The following is a 17,761-nucleotide window of genomic DNA, read 5'->3' as shown; positions in this document are numbered from 1 at the left end:
TATTGCCCTTGGAAATGAGATACTTTATTAGGCCATTACTACCTTAGCATGTATCAGCTTGACAGAGTCTCATAATTGCTAAAATCCCAACGAAATTTAAAGACAAACCAGAACATGTATTCTGTTTTAATATTTATTTCAAGACATGCATATGCTAAACAAAATATGGGAGAATTATAAGATTCATGGGCAAGCACTTACATAGTAATAGTACCAGATCAATTCAAGATTTATTAAATGTTTAATGCCACTGAAGCATTTATATTAAGATGGCTAAGTTTGTAAATCTCTTTGAGTTTTATTGCTTCAGAGAACTTCATTGAGAACTAATTGTGTTTTAAAAAATTACTTTGTAATTTGGTTGAGACTTCAAATACTAAATTGTTTAACAGAGCATATGTACTATTCATAAAGTGGGCCAGTGTTATGGCAGTAAAAACTAAAATCATCATTGGATATATAGATATATAGATATAGATTCATTCAACATAGGAAGACCAGGTATACTCGTGTATGCCTGTAATGCTGGTACTCAGGAAGAGGATGTCAATCAAATTCAAGGCCACCATTGGGTTATGCAGTGAGATCCCATCTTTAAAAAGCAACCCACAAATGAAAAATGAAAACAAAAAGTCAGAAAGTCATAGTGGGGTCTTTTGTTGTTCTGTGGATCTCAGAATGCAAATATACACATGACATTCAGAGGTTGGAGGGTGTCCCCTGTATCTACTTTTCACTGTACAGCAGCCAGCCCTGGGCAATCTGCACAATTACTCACACTTCATAGTGGATGGAGTAACTGCAACTTTTGGATTATTTGCAATCTTACCAATAGTAAGTAATAGTAATAGATAGTAAACTAAGTGTACTGATAGTCTATATCCCCTATAGTCTATACTTCTAGTCTTTAAAATAGAGTTCAGTTCTTACCTAGAAGAAACACTGGCCTACCTTGAAGTAGTAGTTCTAGGGAGTATCTGCTAATCAAAAGTTTGTCAGCAGAAAGAAAGGTTCATTATTATTAATATACCATACACACTAGCATAAAATGTTGGGTTGTATTAACCTGCTTAGGCTGTTCAGTGTTGGTAAGAGTCTTTATAATTCTTATGCTATATAAAAAAAGAACTTTTAGAGATGGCTTGCTATGCCTACACTATATGTATGGTATTACATATTTGGTAATATAATAAATACCCATTTCATTAGAATAATGATTCTAATTTTATGGGCATTTTATTGGATACAGAAAGCAAGCAAAATAAAATTAAATTCATTATCTTTGACAAAACACTGACCCAAGGAATTAAACCTCAATTTACTGGAGTGGTAAAAGAAGGATGTAGGACATAAATTTATATGTATCATGGTTTATATTATCTTCTGTGTAAGGGAGGGTCCAGTGAGGTCATTATCTTTACTTGACAAAATCTAAAGATACCATTCAAATATCATACTATAAATTCAAGCGGTCCAAAAGTAGCCAGAATTCAAGCAATAGCAATGGGCTTCAGGCACAGAGTGACACAAAAATATGTCTATAGGAAGTATTAATTTAATCCGTTCTTAAGCAAGGATTATTGAACACAAAGGCACCATGCGCTGAACATTAGGACAGTTTTATGTGTTTCCAAGTTGGCACTAACTGCAACACATTTAGCCTCACATGCCACTACTGCCTAAGGGAGTTGTTTTCCACAGTGATTGGAATTGAGACTTTCTGGCAAAGCTCCAAGACCTCAATAGCAATCTGGCACTACTTTAAAAAAAATACAATTCCCAAATAAATGGTTAGCATTCAATTGGCCAAAGAAAAGCCAGACAACTGCAGCGAAATAGGCTTATCTTTTCCTCTCTGTAATTTCATCTCTGAAAATAAAATATTTGGCCTTAACATGAGTTTAGGGTGTTTTCATAGCTGTATAATGTCATTATGGTTGTGACACTGTCACATCTGGGAGCTCATTTCACTATCCTGCATCTCAGATAGTAGTCACTGATTCAATTCAATCTATTGGACGTTAAAAGTATTCATGGATAAAACATGTCCAGGGACTCAAAGTTAGGATGCATTTCTTTTCCACAAAACAATATTAAATTTTAAGGTGAACACTTACCATTAAAATCAACCGAGAAGTTTCATTGACTAAGTACACGAGTCAGGAGCATTCAATGCATCACTGATTCAGATTTTCTGAACTTCTCCTTCAAGCTACTATTTCCTCCCTTGAATTCTCTTCCCTCTTTTTGAAAGGACATCAGTGTAGACACACTGAGAACCATGACTTTTATTATAATTGCATGGGATTGGCAGAATTTCTAGTATGACTTAGGTTTTTTTTTTTTTAAAGATTTATACTATTTTCTAATGTTTTTAACTATGTGTACTTGTGAGAGATGGTATTTGTAGTTGCCCATGGAGGCTTATTGGGTCCCCTGAAGACAGTTACAGGTGGGTTTGAGCCTCCTGATAACAGTACTGGGAACTGAACTGGTCCTCTGTAAGAGCACTTAACTTCTGAGCCATCTCTCCAGCCCCATGACTGCTTATGTTTAAATGCATCAGTGTCTACTTGTCTATCTCTGTGCTAAGGATGCAGATCATATGCAAGAACATTCTATCTGTCCAGCCTATCTCTCAGAACACAGCACATGCCATTAGTATCTCTTAGGAGAGCTTGCTTGCCTCCCTCCTTTACATGAAAATGTTGGTTAGGGCAATCTTATTCTACTTGGACTGACAGGTAACACTTTGTCACCCAGCTGTCACTGGAGTAGATAAGTCAATGTTCAGATAATAGCATAAGATGAAGAAGCAGCTTTCACTGTAAAAACTCAAAGTATATTCGGTGTTAATGCTGTGCCCCACTCATTTCAATTTATTTAAACGATACTGAAAAAAAAAATACATCAAACCCCCAACATTCATTTTTTTTTTAACCGAATTGGTTACTATTCTGTTTGGATCTAAATACCAAATAAAAAGTGAGTCTTCTAAAGGGCATGTTGAGACGATGCAGCCCTTTCAGCACTGAGGCTATTAATTTGACTTTGAAGCCAGACTTCCTTGGCTCTTCCACTCTGGACACGTTGCTTACACACTCCATGATTCAGTTACCTTAAGTGTGAAAAACAGAGTTCAGAAGAATACCTACCTCATAGGTTTGTCCTGAAGATTACGTGATAGGAAAATAAATGGCAACTGCCCACAACAGTGCTTGGCACACAATGCATGCTCAAACAAATCTTAGTTAAATGGAAATGAAGGAGTGTAGGAACCAGGAAAAGAGGGGAAAAGCAAAACAAAATAAAAGGAAGTAATCATCTCAGAAGACTAAAACCCAAAGACCCTGGCAGAAAATGCTCAGGTCCTGGAAATGGAAGGAAGCTTTATGACTCATCAATAATGTTCAAGGTGAAATTTATTTTGAATATTCTGTTTGTGGTGCAGATGGCAACAGATGCGAACCTAAGGACTAGAAAGGATTGCCATATTTGAGAGACTCAAGTTCCCCCCACCCTTGTTGTTGTCGTCATGGAGATGACAACCGCAATGAGCATTTGAGGAATTCTCCTCATGAGTTGCAGGTGGAGAGGTGGCTTCCATCCTCACATGAAGACAGAATGTGTAATATACACATGCGCGTGCGCACACACACAGTTCTTACACAAAGGCCAGACACAGAAAGCAGGATGAGACAGACAGAAGCCATGGCTGTGAGCCTGAGTCTCACTAACCTCTCTCATTGGCTTTCCAGGGGCATTTCTTCCTTTAATAATAGAGAGAGGAAGAGGCAGATAGATCAGAAAGGAAAAAATAATACATGCATAAATATACAGTTTTATACAAATTTGCTTCTTTTTCCAAACAGATATTGAAGTGACAATTCATTTACTCCCTTAGAGAGAGAGAGAAAAAAAAAAGAAACAGGAAATCCCACAGACACAGCTAGTCAAATAACCTTTACATACACTTAAAATCAGTGTAAACAGATAACAGGACCCAAAAGACATCATTTGTAGTATCCATAAATTTCACACATTAAACTGGATGAAAATCACACAGAATAGGAATTTGACAAATGAGGCCATTGTTTTCAAGGGTGACTATAATATAGTCTCAAGTTTGGCATTCAACAATCTCATAATCTCTTTACTTTTGACTTCACAATCCATGTATTAAAACATCAAAAGTTGTTGATTGTGTATCAAAGCAGAACCGACAGAGGACATGGGCTCTATACTCTAGGGAATAGTTTGTTCTATCTTCTAGAAGATGAGCATGTCCTGATGGGGATAGTTTGTGAGCAGCAGAAAGGGAAGAGAGGAAGGGTTAAGTCCCACTAAATGGGCCAACAACAGGATGAGATCTAAAAATAACCTTTCAACCTCTTCCTTTTAACAAGTATTGAGAACTGTGTGTTGAGAATCAGTGGCTAAAGCCTGTTCTTGTTTTATAGAACCCGGTGCCTACATATAAACCTATGTTTTGAAAACAAAAGCTGGTAAGAAAACATCCCATTATTATATTCATTATTGGACATCCCATTTCACGTCTCCAGGCTGTGCAAAAGCCTTTTGATTTTAGCTATGGGAGAATTCCTCACACAGTCTTACATGAAGTTTCCCTCTTTTGAGCAAATAAAACCAACAGCTCTGAAAGATCCTATCCAACATTATCTTTCTCCCCAACTCACCATGTTCCCATTCTCAGTGGCTCTACAACTAAACCTCTGCAATTCGAAAGGTGCTACTCTAGAGTATAGATAGGGAGCTGGAAATGGAACCTTTAACAACTCACAGTTAAGGTTTCAATCTTGCGATGTACATGTTAAGATTTTTCCAAGGGTATTGTCTCTTCCTTCTTTGTTTTCCTTCTGAATTTTACCAAAGAGGTCAGAGATTTAAAGGTTGTAGTAACTGAAATTTGGCCATGTAAAACTATGCATTCATGTTATTCCTCAAGCCAGAGACAAGAGAGAAAATATGTGCATGAGTTCCTCAGTAGTGTGTGTTACCAGAAGCAAACTCACACAGAGGGCAGGGAGAGGGGTGTGAATATCATTTCATACTTCATTGCTCAAATAAAACCTAGTATGAATTACTTAATCTTTCTTTTGGACTCTCTTCCAAGATTTTTCTTTTGAAAACTGAATCTTCATCATTCAGAGCTCTATTGTCTGGCAGCAGAATCAAGTCTCTTCTATGGCTGTGGGCTTATGAAGGATAGGGCCAACATCTCTGCCACTACTCTGTTCTCAGCCTTATGTACTCTACCTAAAATGCTACTGGTATTTTATCAGTGTTGAAGAAACTGAATCAATCGTGATTGTCATCTTGAAATACCTGGGAAGAAGACTGGCTTGCCAGCAGTTTTATGGAGCATTTTATTGATTGGTGGAAACTAATGTTGGAGGGCCCAGCTCGGTGTGGGTGGTACATCCCTGGGCAGGGGAGCCCAGGGTATATAAGAATAGTAGGTGAATGTGAACTTGGAAGAAAGCCATTAACCAATGTTCTTCTATGGTCTCTGCTTTACTTCCTGTCTCTAGAATTCTGTGTTAGCATCCACTGATAATAGACAATAAAGTGTAAAATAAAGTTGCTTTTGGTTAGTGTTTTATCGCATCAACAGAAAACCAAGCAGAACATGATAGTATCAGTGAAGACATAGTCAAGAGTCTTTTCTGTGTTATAAGTAATCTGGATATGAGTCCTACCTCTGCAGTGGTTCTCAACCTTCTTAATGCTGCAACCCCTTAATACAATTCTTCCTGTTGTGGAGACCATACCCACAAAAAGTATTTTGATATTACTTCATAACTGTAATTTTGCTACTTTTATAAATCATAATGCCAATATATGATATGCAGGATATCTGATATGTAACCTCTGTGAAAGGATCCTTTGACCCTAAAAAGGGTTTGCTACTCATGGTTGAAAACTGCTGCTTTAGAGGTTAGATTCCAAAGGCTAACAGTTCTTTGGTTTATTTTTAGATTTCAGAACGTTAGCAAGGACAGAGTTGTAAAAAATCTGTATGATTTACTTTCAAAATTTTATTGTGACCAAGGTTATAGATATTTATTAATTCTTTATTTAAGCTATATACAGTTCATTGTCAACTGGTTATTGCTGAAAACGATGCAGTAATAGGTATTTGATCTGTCCTGTGTACTTTTTCAGAAGCCATAGTGTATGAAACCCTAATATCTCTCTAAATCTTCTCTTGACACATAGTTATCCATAGGCTCACAAATAGTCTACAAAATAAAAGGCCCCCTTTTTTTCAAGGTAGAAATCGACATTTTCTATTGTGCTAAAGATAGCTCCTCACTGACAAAATACAAATTACTTGGTTGCAACATTTTAAAATGCAAGTATCCACTTGAAGATTTTATTTCATAAATACACCCTTTAGAATGTTTCCATAGATCTTCAGTTAGGGTGCCTATCTGGCAATGTGGTATGTTATCAGGAAATGAATCAAGAGAAAAGGGAGCTGTGTTGGGCATGCCTAGGTATAAATCAGAAGCTTGGTTGGGTCTGGGGAAGTCTAGTTTCCTGAGGCAACAAGAATTTGAGATTATTGACTGGAACTCATGATTTCAGAGAAAGAATTTGGAAAAATTATTGTCTTCTAGGTACCGTCAGCTTCCTTAGCTCACTAGGGGTTTAAGCAAAACCTAAGGGTTAGGATTTTAGGTTGATAATCATTTCGGGGTTTCTATTTTACTACTACTCAAACATGATTCAAATGGCTGTACTCTCCTGAACGTGAAGGCTTTCTGGTGTACAGATATAAATGCACAAAATCATGCATCTCCAGAGCTTTGCTGAGCTGGAAAGCTAAGCTGCCATGTAGCTTGCAGGGGTGCACATGTAAGGAGTATGAATGGACACAAGATAAAAGTACAAAGCAAGGCTGACCAAACTTTCCCTGCAAAGGACCAGGTAGTAAATACTTTCAGATTTATCAGCCTCATAGTCACTGTAGCAACTACTAAACTTGGTGACTACTACTCTGCTTTTAGAGAAACCATGGATTCTATACAAATGAATGAATGTGGCTATGGCACAATAACCTTGATTCCCACAAACAGTAGTGGGTCCGATAGGGCTCAAACTTTCTAGATTGTGGGTCTCCAGTATAAATGGATGATTTTACCATACCCTTTGTGAATGTGTATATTAAGCTTCTGCCTGACTTTTAAAAATTGTATTTTATTTTATGTGCATGGGTATTTTGCCTGTATGTATGTCTCTGTATTACATGCATGCCTGGTGCCTACAGAGTCCTGAATACGGCATAGGATACCCCTGAAACTGGCATTACAGAAGATTGTGAGTCACTGTATAGGTGCTGGGAATCAAACCCAAATTCTCTCAAAAAGAAGTCAATGTTCTTAACTGCCGAGCTATTCCTCCAGACCTTGCCCACCTTTTTGTTTGTTGGCTTTTCAATGCTATGGATTGAACTCAGTCCCCTGTTCAGGCTAAGCATGTGCCTCAGCAATGACCTACATTTATTTTGTTTTACCTTTTATTTCTTGCCCAGGAAAGTGCCATAAAAGAAGATTTCAATATTAAAAAATAGCAGGTTTAAAAAAGCTGTTTGTGAGGTTGGTTATTTTGGGGCATTTGGCAGAATGTATGTGAGCTTATTTGGGCAGCAGTGATATAAAAAGAATAAAAAGTACCATGGGCTTTTAGTGATAATATGCTGTGGAATAGATCAATAAGCATAAAATTTCAGAAGTAGAAGAAATCCTCAAATAGGAGTATTTTTTTGATTGTCTTATGCACTAAGATTGTCTTATATGATATTATTTATGGATCTGCGTAAGGGAGCACTTCATTTTAGAAAGTCCAATACCATATCACCAAGAAAGCACTTCTTTTATTAATGTGTATACGTGTACATAGAAATCTACATTTGAAGACCACTAAATGATCAGAGACACAAGAAAAAAGTGTTTAAGGTGCTTAATCTTAAATGATATGTATTTCTTGTTCTACTCATGTAGTGTTTCTATGCAATAATGGTAAGTGTTTTAGAGTAGGCAATGTCTACTATGCTATAATTCAATGTTTATAAGTACTTAAAGAGGGGCAGATTATGAATAGATAAACAGATCAGACAGAAACCAGCTAATGTACACTGAACACTCAATTATGAACAACTAACTATAACTAAAGACTAATGAGGAAAGATAAAATCATAGACTTAAATGTGCACATATGCACACCTTGGGTGTGCTGTAGTCTATATTGCCTAATATTCACAATAGAGATGGCCATGGCTTAGCACTAAGCAGAGAAGCATGCTGTATTTATTAATCTCAATAACAGCTGAACAAAACCATGTAGATAATATCAGAGGCCCAATTTAACCTGCTGAATGGCTATAAAAAAAAGGAACCTAACTTCTGTGTGCTTCTAAGCACTCTGAAAATGAAAGGTAAAGTTTAGATACCTTCTGGTCCAGGTTTAAGGGTAGCACAGATGTTGTAATTTCAAGGCATACAGTAACACACTTTATCTGTTTATTTTCTAAATTTATGACAGTTTTAATTTCTTTCTACAATAAAGCTTTTCCTCTGTTGGAAATTAACTAGCTGGGTAAAACAAACCACGAAGGTGGTATTTAATAACACATTTCCACTAAATGTCAGACCTCTGGCTCTGACATCTGTTTTGAGTTACTGAAACAGCTGTCTGAAATAGCCGTATCAACCAGGAACTTCATTTGTTTCTGGTAATACAATGAAAGGAACATGGACAGATGAACCAGAGGAAGAGTACCAAGTCCTCTGAGACATTAGCTCACTTTTGGCAGAAACTTGCATGGTAAAAAAAAATAAGTGAATTTTTACAAGATATATACACCGGCAAGGAAAACTGAGACAAGATAGATAAGAAAGCTTTGTAACACTGGATCATAAAATTATTTTACCAGGTTGTAACCAACATTTTATTCCTGAATAAATTAAACAGAAACAGCAGACATTACACGTAATATAAAAATGTACTGCTTCAGAAAAATTTTGTTTCTGATATTTGTATGTATATGTGATTATAAACATGTTTTGTAAAACTGCTGTGAGTAAATTCCTCTATGTATATGTATATAAACACATATGCAATATACACTATTTAGGTATTCCAGTTTGTGATAAAATATGCATAGTAAATAGTTAAACCAGTTGGATGGTTACTGTTCTGAGTAGCAAAGACTGTTGGATGACTTATAAAGGTTTCTGATTTGGGAGTCTTTAATCCCAAGACTTAAGGTCCTCTGGAACTTCTCCTTAATATCAACCTAACATATATACCAAATATTAAGCTGTCTCTGCCTCATTCAGCTCTTTCTATTTAAACAGACAAAGGGAACACAAGCAAAAGTGTATACAAACATGCATACACACACACACACACACACACACACACACAGAGAGAGAGAGAGAGAGAGAGCGCTTTTCAGATTATGTTTTTAGTTACAAATAAACTTTTCTAAACCAATTGGGTCCTATAATAATGTCCAAGTTAGAAGGAAGCAAACAAACAAACAAACAAACAAACAAAAAAACCAAGGTTGTAGCATCATAGAAAACCCAGCTAAAGGGCTGGGGAGACAGTTCAATGGGCACAGTGTTTGCTGAATGAAGCTGAGTTTGGGTTCCCAGCAGCCATGTAAAAGCTAGGTATAGCAGTGTGCATCTATGACCCCAGTGCTGGGAGAAGATGGGTGGTAAACAGCTGGACCCAGGTAGCTCACTTGCCCCTAGTCTAGCTGAAATGATGAGCCTGGGTTCAGCAAAAGATCCTGGTCTCAAAAAATAAGATGCAAAGAGATAGAGGAAGACATCTGAGGCCAGACACTGGCCTCCATATAGAGGCACATACATATTCACACACACACACACGCACACGCACACGCACATGCACACGCGTACATACACATCTAGTCACATACTCTGAGACTTTAGCTATTTACTGTCTTGCAATATAGTATCTTGTTTGCTTTTCTGGAATGAGTTAATTTTCTCAAGCCACCAGACTATGATTAGGTAAAAAAATTAGTCAGTGGAATAAATACCTATAAGGACACTTTCTTCCATATCAGAGCACTCAGATGAGCACTTAGGGGATCATTGCCCTCATTAAGTACTAATTTAATAACATTATCCAGGTGGCCTGAACAGAGTTTCCCAAGGTCCCGAACATGCAAAACAATACTAAAACTAGTCAAATGACACATTTGCCCTATGAACTTCAAACACTACGTAGAGTAGGGAAGCTACACTCCTAATGTCTTGGGAAGTTCCTTCTACATGTAGTCTACATGCAAGAACTCTAGAAGTGACGTGCAGCTAGTTAGTGCAAAGGATTTCATTTTCAAGCTAATCAGAGTGGAGGTGTTGTGTGGCTGTCCCTTCTCTGCTGCATTCCTGATAAATGTGGAAGAGATATCCAGCCTACATCCAGAGTAGCCTTTAACCTCTCACAGAGCAGGGAAATGGGCCAGCAGTTCATGAAGCTGGGAGGAAACATGTCTATGACCATTTAAGCAAAAGGGAAGAACCTATAAAATGTATGGTAGAGTGAAGCTATAAAATGTATGGTAGAGGCCGAAAGCCCTGACACCTCTAACTCCCATGCAACCTTGAAGAAATTTCAACACAAGTCTAAGTTTCCTTCCTAAGAAGCAGAATTCTTCAGGGATTCACTCATGGAAAATATATCTTCACTATAGAAATTGTATTATTGCCCCATGCTGGGAACCACAAGGTCTTTGAAAGCCAAGAAGTCGTTCTCCCTTTGCATGTCTAATACTCACTCTGTTACACAGTGGACACTAGTAGAATCTGGAAAGACAAGGTGATAATAGCAAAAGGGGGAACATTTTTATTTTCTACCAAGCTTGTCTATGGTCTTCTCGCTCTAAATAATGACATCTCAGAAGAGGAGATATTTAATAGAGTCAGGATGGGGGTGGGGCAAGGAGTTAGTGTAAGACAGGTAAGAGTTTTATCCGCTAAAAATCAATCAGTGGTGTTCAGCATTGAAAAGATGGTTGGTACAGGCATTTAAAATTAGCTTCTCTGATGGTTCCTTAGCAGTGTTCTACCAGAACATTATTGCTTTTCATGTGCACTACACAACCTTCACTCACACATCAAATAGCTACGAAATGGTCATTGTTAACTGACACTGAACAAAAAGATAGGAAAAACACGCTACTAAAACTCACCCTCCTCATTGTCCTTATGGATATGAGCATAATCCTCCGATTTTCCATCACCCTTCCTTTCTAGGTTACCCATTAGGGGAGCTAATCACTGCCCATGGAGCTTTCTGTTTTTTCCATTTTGCTTCTTATGCTTTCCTTTTATCAGCTCACAGAGGACCTTAACTTTTAATAGATTGACAGGGGAGAGGGGGAGCTTCAATGACTGTATCAGATAATAAACCATATGAAGAGCAATAAAACATCTCTTTGGATGAAGCAAGATGTTTGTGGCTCATACAGGTCTGCAGGAAAATTCTGTGTGCTAAAGTCGTGATTTTGTCTGGGGTGCAATAATGTACAAGGTCAATGTGATAATGAAAAAATAATGCCTTTTTTTTTTGCAAGGAAGTAAAAAGCTGATAACTTTACCTATGGAAATCTAACTATTCCAATATTAAAATGATGGCATACGATACAATTTTCAAACACAAAGGGCATCAGATTGCAAGCCAGAATCCCCACCATTACTACTTGCTAGGCATTTTCTGGGCCTCACTGTGGCATACTGTAGCCTTACATCCCTGACACAGGGAGCACACAGCACCAATTTTCTCATCTGTGTAAGTCACATAATAACTGCTCTTAAATAAAAGGTACCATATAATTAGCTCCTCAGCCAACATGTGAACCAAGTAATACACTTTAGAAGTACAAAGGAATGTCTTACTTCTAGAAACAATTTGATCACACCAGTATTTGAACTCAAAATACACAAAGCCGGAAATCTCTACTAAAAATAAAATCTTACCATGAACCCAAATTGGCATTCTGTCAGTACATGTTGGCTTCTAATAGACAATAACACATCAGTTAGAATGGAGGGGAATGGTGAGATCTGAGTCCCGTGTAGATACAGGTCCTTACCTCTTGAACTAGGGAAGGAGTTGTTGAGTTGCTCCATCACTTCTTCTAACCCTGTGCTTGTGTCCTGGGGAGGACTCAGAAGATCTTCCTCACCTTAGTGAAAGAGAAAACAAGGACAAGTCATCACATTTCTGCCAAATGCTGACACAGGAAAGGGCCACAATAACATTTTACAAACCATTGTATGTTCATTTTATTTGCTCACGGATATCATAACAGAAACCATTTCAAATAACTCCTCAAATGTCATAATTAGGGACTACGTCCTTAATGTGTGGAAATCAACATGGTAATTGACCTGTGTTATTATTCTTGGGGAAGAAAACTTGTGTTCATACTCAGGAGTTAATACAAAGTCTACAAAACATCTTTTCTGGAAGCCCATTAACAAACGTGAAACTTTTCTTTGAGATGAAACAATTATTATCACACACTTGCAGTGAGTTTCCTCAGCACACAAGAAAAACAAGAACATGGCAGACTGAATTTACTCCATAAAGGTAATGAGAGACAGGAGGAACTGGGGTTTTTCAGTCTTTCACATTTAACAACAACAACAACAACAACAAAACTAAAGTAGCATTAACGTCAAATGTAATAAAAAGGAATAAACCTTGTTCATGAACTAACAAATACTAACATCAGTATTGTAAGGATCACAGACAGAATGCTGAGGAATTTACTCTTTGTTACTTGGAATTACATCATCATTTTTGAATTGGGAATTTGTAGATAGTGTGAGCATTGGTGTCTCTCCTCACCCAACATTTTGAGTAAGGGAACATTTTATCCAGGGCAAACCAAACTAACGAAGGTTCTTTGAAAGCTGTTTTTTTTATAATAATCAAACTCCTAACCATGAAATAACTTCTTTCTAAGCTCTGTGTGTTAAGTGCATTGTTACTTTGAAAGCAAGACCTTGTTCGAGCAAGTCAGAAATACTGAACGGGATTAAGGACAAGCTCATGTTCACATGTGACTAGGAAATGACTAGGGAAGTAGTGATTAAATGATTTACATATTCTTTTCATTTCCGTTGGTCTATGCCGTGCTTGGATTTTCAGCTAAGATTCTAATCCTGCATTTTCAAGCTTGTTTTTAAAGTACAAGCAGAAAGATTCATTGCTAAGACAAATCATATTCTAGGACGTGAGTCTGCATGTTGTTCCTAGAATGGAGGGTTAAGAAGCTGGGCTGGATAAAAAGCCTGAGTCTGTGAGTCTCATGCCAGAGCAAATCTCATTGAAATCCTAAGCACAGAAAAACACAGTGAAGAATGAAGTTCACAAAAAAGCAAGAGACTAGATTCCTCTTCCTTCACCTCTTCTCTCAACATGCATGCACACATATGTGAACACGTAGATACATACATGCACACATGTTTTAAGTTTTGGTCTTCAGAAGAGAAAAAAAGTAGCATTTAGTATTTCTAGTTTATTTATTCTTAATAAATTTAAGTTGAACACCTACTATCATGAAACAAATGATACATTACCAGAAGAGACACAACCCTGACCAATTGCAGAGCCAGTTACATCTTTTTGTTCCATTACTGATGCAAATTTTTATTGAACTGGGAAACATGAGGCAATTTTAATGGCAGCAAGACCATGTTCCTGACAGTACATCTTACAGATTAAATCAGAACCAGCGGAAACACTCAGCATCATGTCGATATATCTGACAGTTTAATTAAATCATACCTAAGTTCTTAGAACTTCATTGTAAGACCCAGGTACAGTTCAGTGATGTGTCTGGCAGTACTGTTCTCGAAAGACTTCAAGGATTAAACTGTAAAGTATCAGCTAATGGTGTCAGCTAAGTTCATCTTTACAGGTAAGCTATCCCTGCCTCAAAAAGGAGTATCTAAATTCAAATGCAAAATTGGCTTGTTTTAATAGCTTTTGTGCCAGTGATAATTGTATCCGTTCAAACATTTTGGGGAGTGTTGGAGTTTGAATGCAGGGAGCTATGCACACACCATTTGAAAATTTTGTGGTTATTTGCAATAATTGTCAGTGGTCCTCAACACATAAGAATAGGATTTAAGAATTTAGAAATGCTAATTACCACAACTTGATCACTATCACTGCATGTTATATATGTGAACTGAATTATAATATAGGGCCCCATAAATAATGGTAAATACATATCAAGTTTGAAGTAAAGGTCAAAAAAATATATAATGATATACTTTGTTTCAATTTGCCAGCCCAGTAAGATAGCAAAATTTACTGTTTGCCTAATAATACACTATGTAACTAAAATAAAAAAGACAACCCAGAATGTTCTAATTATAATAGCCACAGTCATGACAAGCTTGCTAACTACTATTTTTTTCTTCATTTAGCTCATCTTCTCATGAACATGCCTAAAAACTCTTTTTTGAGTTATTAACAATATTCTCTGGCTTTGTTTGAAACTAAGGTTTACAAATGACTGTATCAAGGCAAATTATTTTCTTTTTAAACATGGAACTGTGCCTTAGCAAATGGTTTTTTTTCCTACAAGAGGGAGACTTGTGAACCCACATGATCACTATGACATGATTAGTTACTGAATACATCTGTAGCACTGACCCACTTCGGAAGTGAGTTGTTTTTCAAAACTGAGAGGGATTCTATGACATCAAGTCTTTCTCCTATCTTCTTCTGTTTAAAACTATTAGGTTATAATTTAATTAACCTATAACTTATATTGTTCTACATTCTTAAAAAAATATGCCCACTATTTGGGGGAGTGATTTGAACCACTTTGGCCTTCATGTCATTACATTATGCCTTGTCTTTCTTGATTCTCTCTAGTTTTTCAATAGAAAAAGCACAATGAATTATCTAATACTGTATATTTAGGTTCAACTATGTTTTCATAGCCTAACTGAAAACAGTTGCTTTCAGTTTTATATATTTTATATATGTGCTATTGATTATTAGTTGGTCAATTTTAAATTATGATAAAAGATTATCAAACTATCTCAAAGATACAGATTTCTCCCCTGTCTACACAAAAATATTTGGTGCTTGGGGCTGGAGAAATGGGCTGGCAGTTAAAAAGAATGACTGCTTTTCCCGAAGACCCAGGTCTGGTTCTTAGCGCACAAATGGTGGCTCACAAGTGTCCATAACTCCAGTTCCAGGAAACCCAACATCCTGTTTTGGCCTCTGAAGATAGAAGACGTGCATATAGTACTGGTTTGAATAAAAACGGCCCCCACAGGCTCAAAGGGAGTAGCACCATTATGAGGTATAGCCCTGTTGGAGGAAATGTGTTACTGGGGGAGCTTTGAGCTTTCAGAAGATTAAGCCAGGCCCAATGGCTCTCTCTTTCTGTTGCCTATGGATCCAGATGCAGAACTCCCAGCTACCTCTCCAGCACCATGTCTGCCTGCATGCTGCTGTACTTCCAACCATGATGACAATGGACTAAACCTCTGAACCTGTAAGCCAACCCCAGTGAAATATTTCCTTTACAATAGTTGACGTGGTCATGGTGCTGCCTCACAGCAAAATAAAGCCTAAGAGAATGGTGCACAAATATACATGCAGGCAAGACACACACACATAAAATTAAAAAAAAAAAAAAAACACACATTTTTGTGCTGGATATACGAAAGTGTAAAGTCACCAAGCACTTGACTGCAGGTTTGTTGCCCTGACAGTGATCAATTGAAACAGAAAAAAGATCAAGAAATTGGAACTGTCTTTAAGGAGTTTAAGTTCTATGGTATTCTATGAAGAGAGAAGAAATGCAAATAATTGTTTGAGGAAGAGAGACCAGGAAGGGGAACAACATTTGAAATATAAATAAATAAAATAATCAATAAAAAAGATCTGCAAGTAATTATGTATAATATAGAATATAATTACTTGATATAATGCAAGTCAAAACTATAGTGTACAATGAAGTTAAAAGGAAGATCCATTTTGTGCCAAATGGATAATCTATTTCAGCTTAGGAAAAACATTGCTTCCTCGTTAAAAAATTCAGAATTGATTTGGTGGGCAAATCAGGCCTTAGATCAGAAATAGAATGAAAAGGCTCTGCATAGCTGCAAAGTAACTACAAACACCTGGGAGATGGCTTTGAAAGAGAGGGAGGCCAAAGAAAGAGAAGCCAATCAAGACAGTATGCATATATGTTCAGGTACTGGATGGCAAAGAGCTGAGTTGGGGCAGAAACAGCTGACATGAAGAGTTCAACTGTTTTTCCCAACAGGAATCAAAAACAGTCTTATCTTTATGACTGGTGGAAGAATACAACAACGGAAAGATGCGGAAAGGAAAACACGTGGGAAATTGTCAAAAACATTTCAAAAAACACTGATGGATGAAGTCTGGGCTAGAACTCTTGACATAGAACAATCAACATAGTAGAAGCTTCAACTGAAGTTCTCTTTTTCGTGATATGTCAGGTTGATAATGGGGCTGAACATGGTATTCTCCCCTTATCTTTCTTTTTTTGACACTTAAAATAAGGACAGTTTATTTTTATAAAATTAATACCTTAATTTTAAAAGGGGAAAATAAACTTCAAATTACCAAAGTAATCTAAATTGAAAAACCAAACAAACTCAAGAAAATCTTGCCATTTCAGAGCCAGGAGGAACTTCTTAGCTAAAATAGATTAAGACCATGGACTTGTCTGTGAGGATGATTTTGCTTCCTACAGTGATGGTTTGTGATTGGGATATGTAGGCCAAATAAACTCTTTCCTCTAAAGAAAAAAAGAAAAGAAAAGAAAAGAAAAAAGAGAGAAGATATGAATAATGGTATGGGTATAAGTGAGGAGTTAGAAGAAAGGGAATGGGTGTGGACTCAACAAACCAAGTTATATGCGCATATCCCATTATCCAACAATAAAAAAATTTGTGTATATAAATAAAATGAATTATTAGACTAAAAAAAATCATAGTAAAAGCCAAAGAATAGAAGGAGATCTCAGGAAGAATGAAGAATGAGGAGGATGGAGAGTAACCCTTAAAGCAAGCCTGGATATAGCTCACTGAAGAGTATTGTGTATCATTTACATGGTAACTTTACATAAAATATTTAGCAGGAACAGAGTCAGAAGGAAGCAAGCAAGCAGATACCAGTTAAGGACAATGCCACCAACACCTGGTCTTGAACAAGTAACGATGCCTGCCTGGAAAGTATTTTGAGTCTGAAGGAGATTACAGAGACTTGACAGTGATATGAAAAGCATGATCTTTCATTGGATCCTAAATAATAATAATAATAATAATAATAATAATAATAATAATAATAATAATAATGGTAATGATAAGCTACAGAGAATGTTATTGGCAGAATTGAAGATATCATAGTTGAAAACAACAGTTACTTGATTTTATTTTGTGGTGCTACACATTGAATTCAGGGCTTTGCACATACGAGATGAGAACACTACCAGTGATTTACAGCCCTCAGACCAATGTTTATTTCTTGAGTACTAATTTTATGTTGGTTATGTAAGAAAATATCTTTCATCTTGAAAGAAGACATGTTTTCAGGTCTTTTGGGTAAAATGTTATTTTATGTGAAACAGATACTAAATAGGTCACTGAAATAAAATAAGCCAACAAACAATTCTATAAATGTAAGTATG

General features: G+C 36.7%; 1 protein-coding gene across 16 annotated transcripts in view; it reads right to left on the bottom strand.

Moving 5' to 3' along the window:
• Dmd (dystrophin) overlaps positions 1 to 17,761 on the bottom strand; it is a 1,571,027-nt gene that overhangs the window by 3,627 nt on the left and 1,549,639 nt on the right. For 8 of the 16 annotated variants that reach the window (XM_076918246.1, XM_076918248.1, XM_076918247.1 and 5 more), the window contains one exon: positions 12,158 to 12,250. In XM_076918246.1, the coding sequence (XP_076774361.1) occupies positions 12,158 to 12,250 (93 nt within the window). Of the gene's footprint in view, positions 1 to 3,738; positions 3,771 to 12,157; positions 12,251 to 17,761 lie in introns of all 16 variants that reach the window. The other 8 variants (XM_076918257.1, XM_076918249.1, XM_076918252.1 and 5 more) reach the window with 2 other exon arrangements.

Source organism: Arvicanthis niloticus, chromosome X, assembly GCF_011762505.2.
Source record: "Arvicanthis niloticus isolate mArvNil1 chromosome X, mArvNil1.pat.X, whole genome shotgun sequence".
In the NCBI taxonomy this organism is placed as follows: Eukaryota; Metazoa; Chordata; class Mammalia; order Rodentia; family Muridae; genus Arvicanthis; species Arvicanthis niloticus.
Note: the sequence above shows the minus strand (reverse complement) of the source record. Positions and strands in the feature narration are given on the sequence as shown.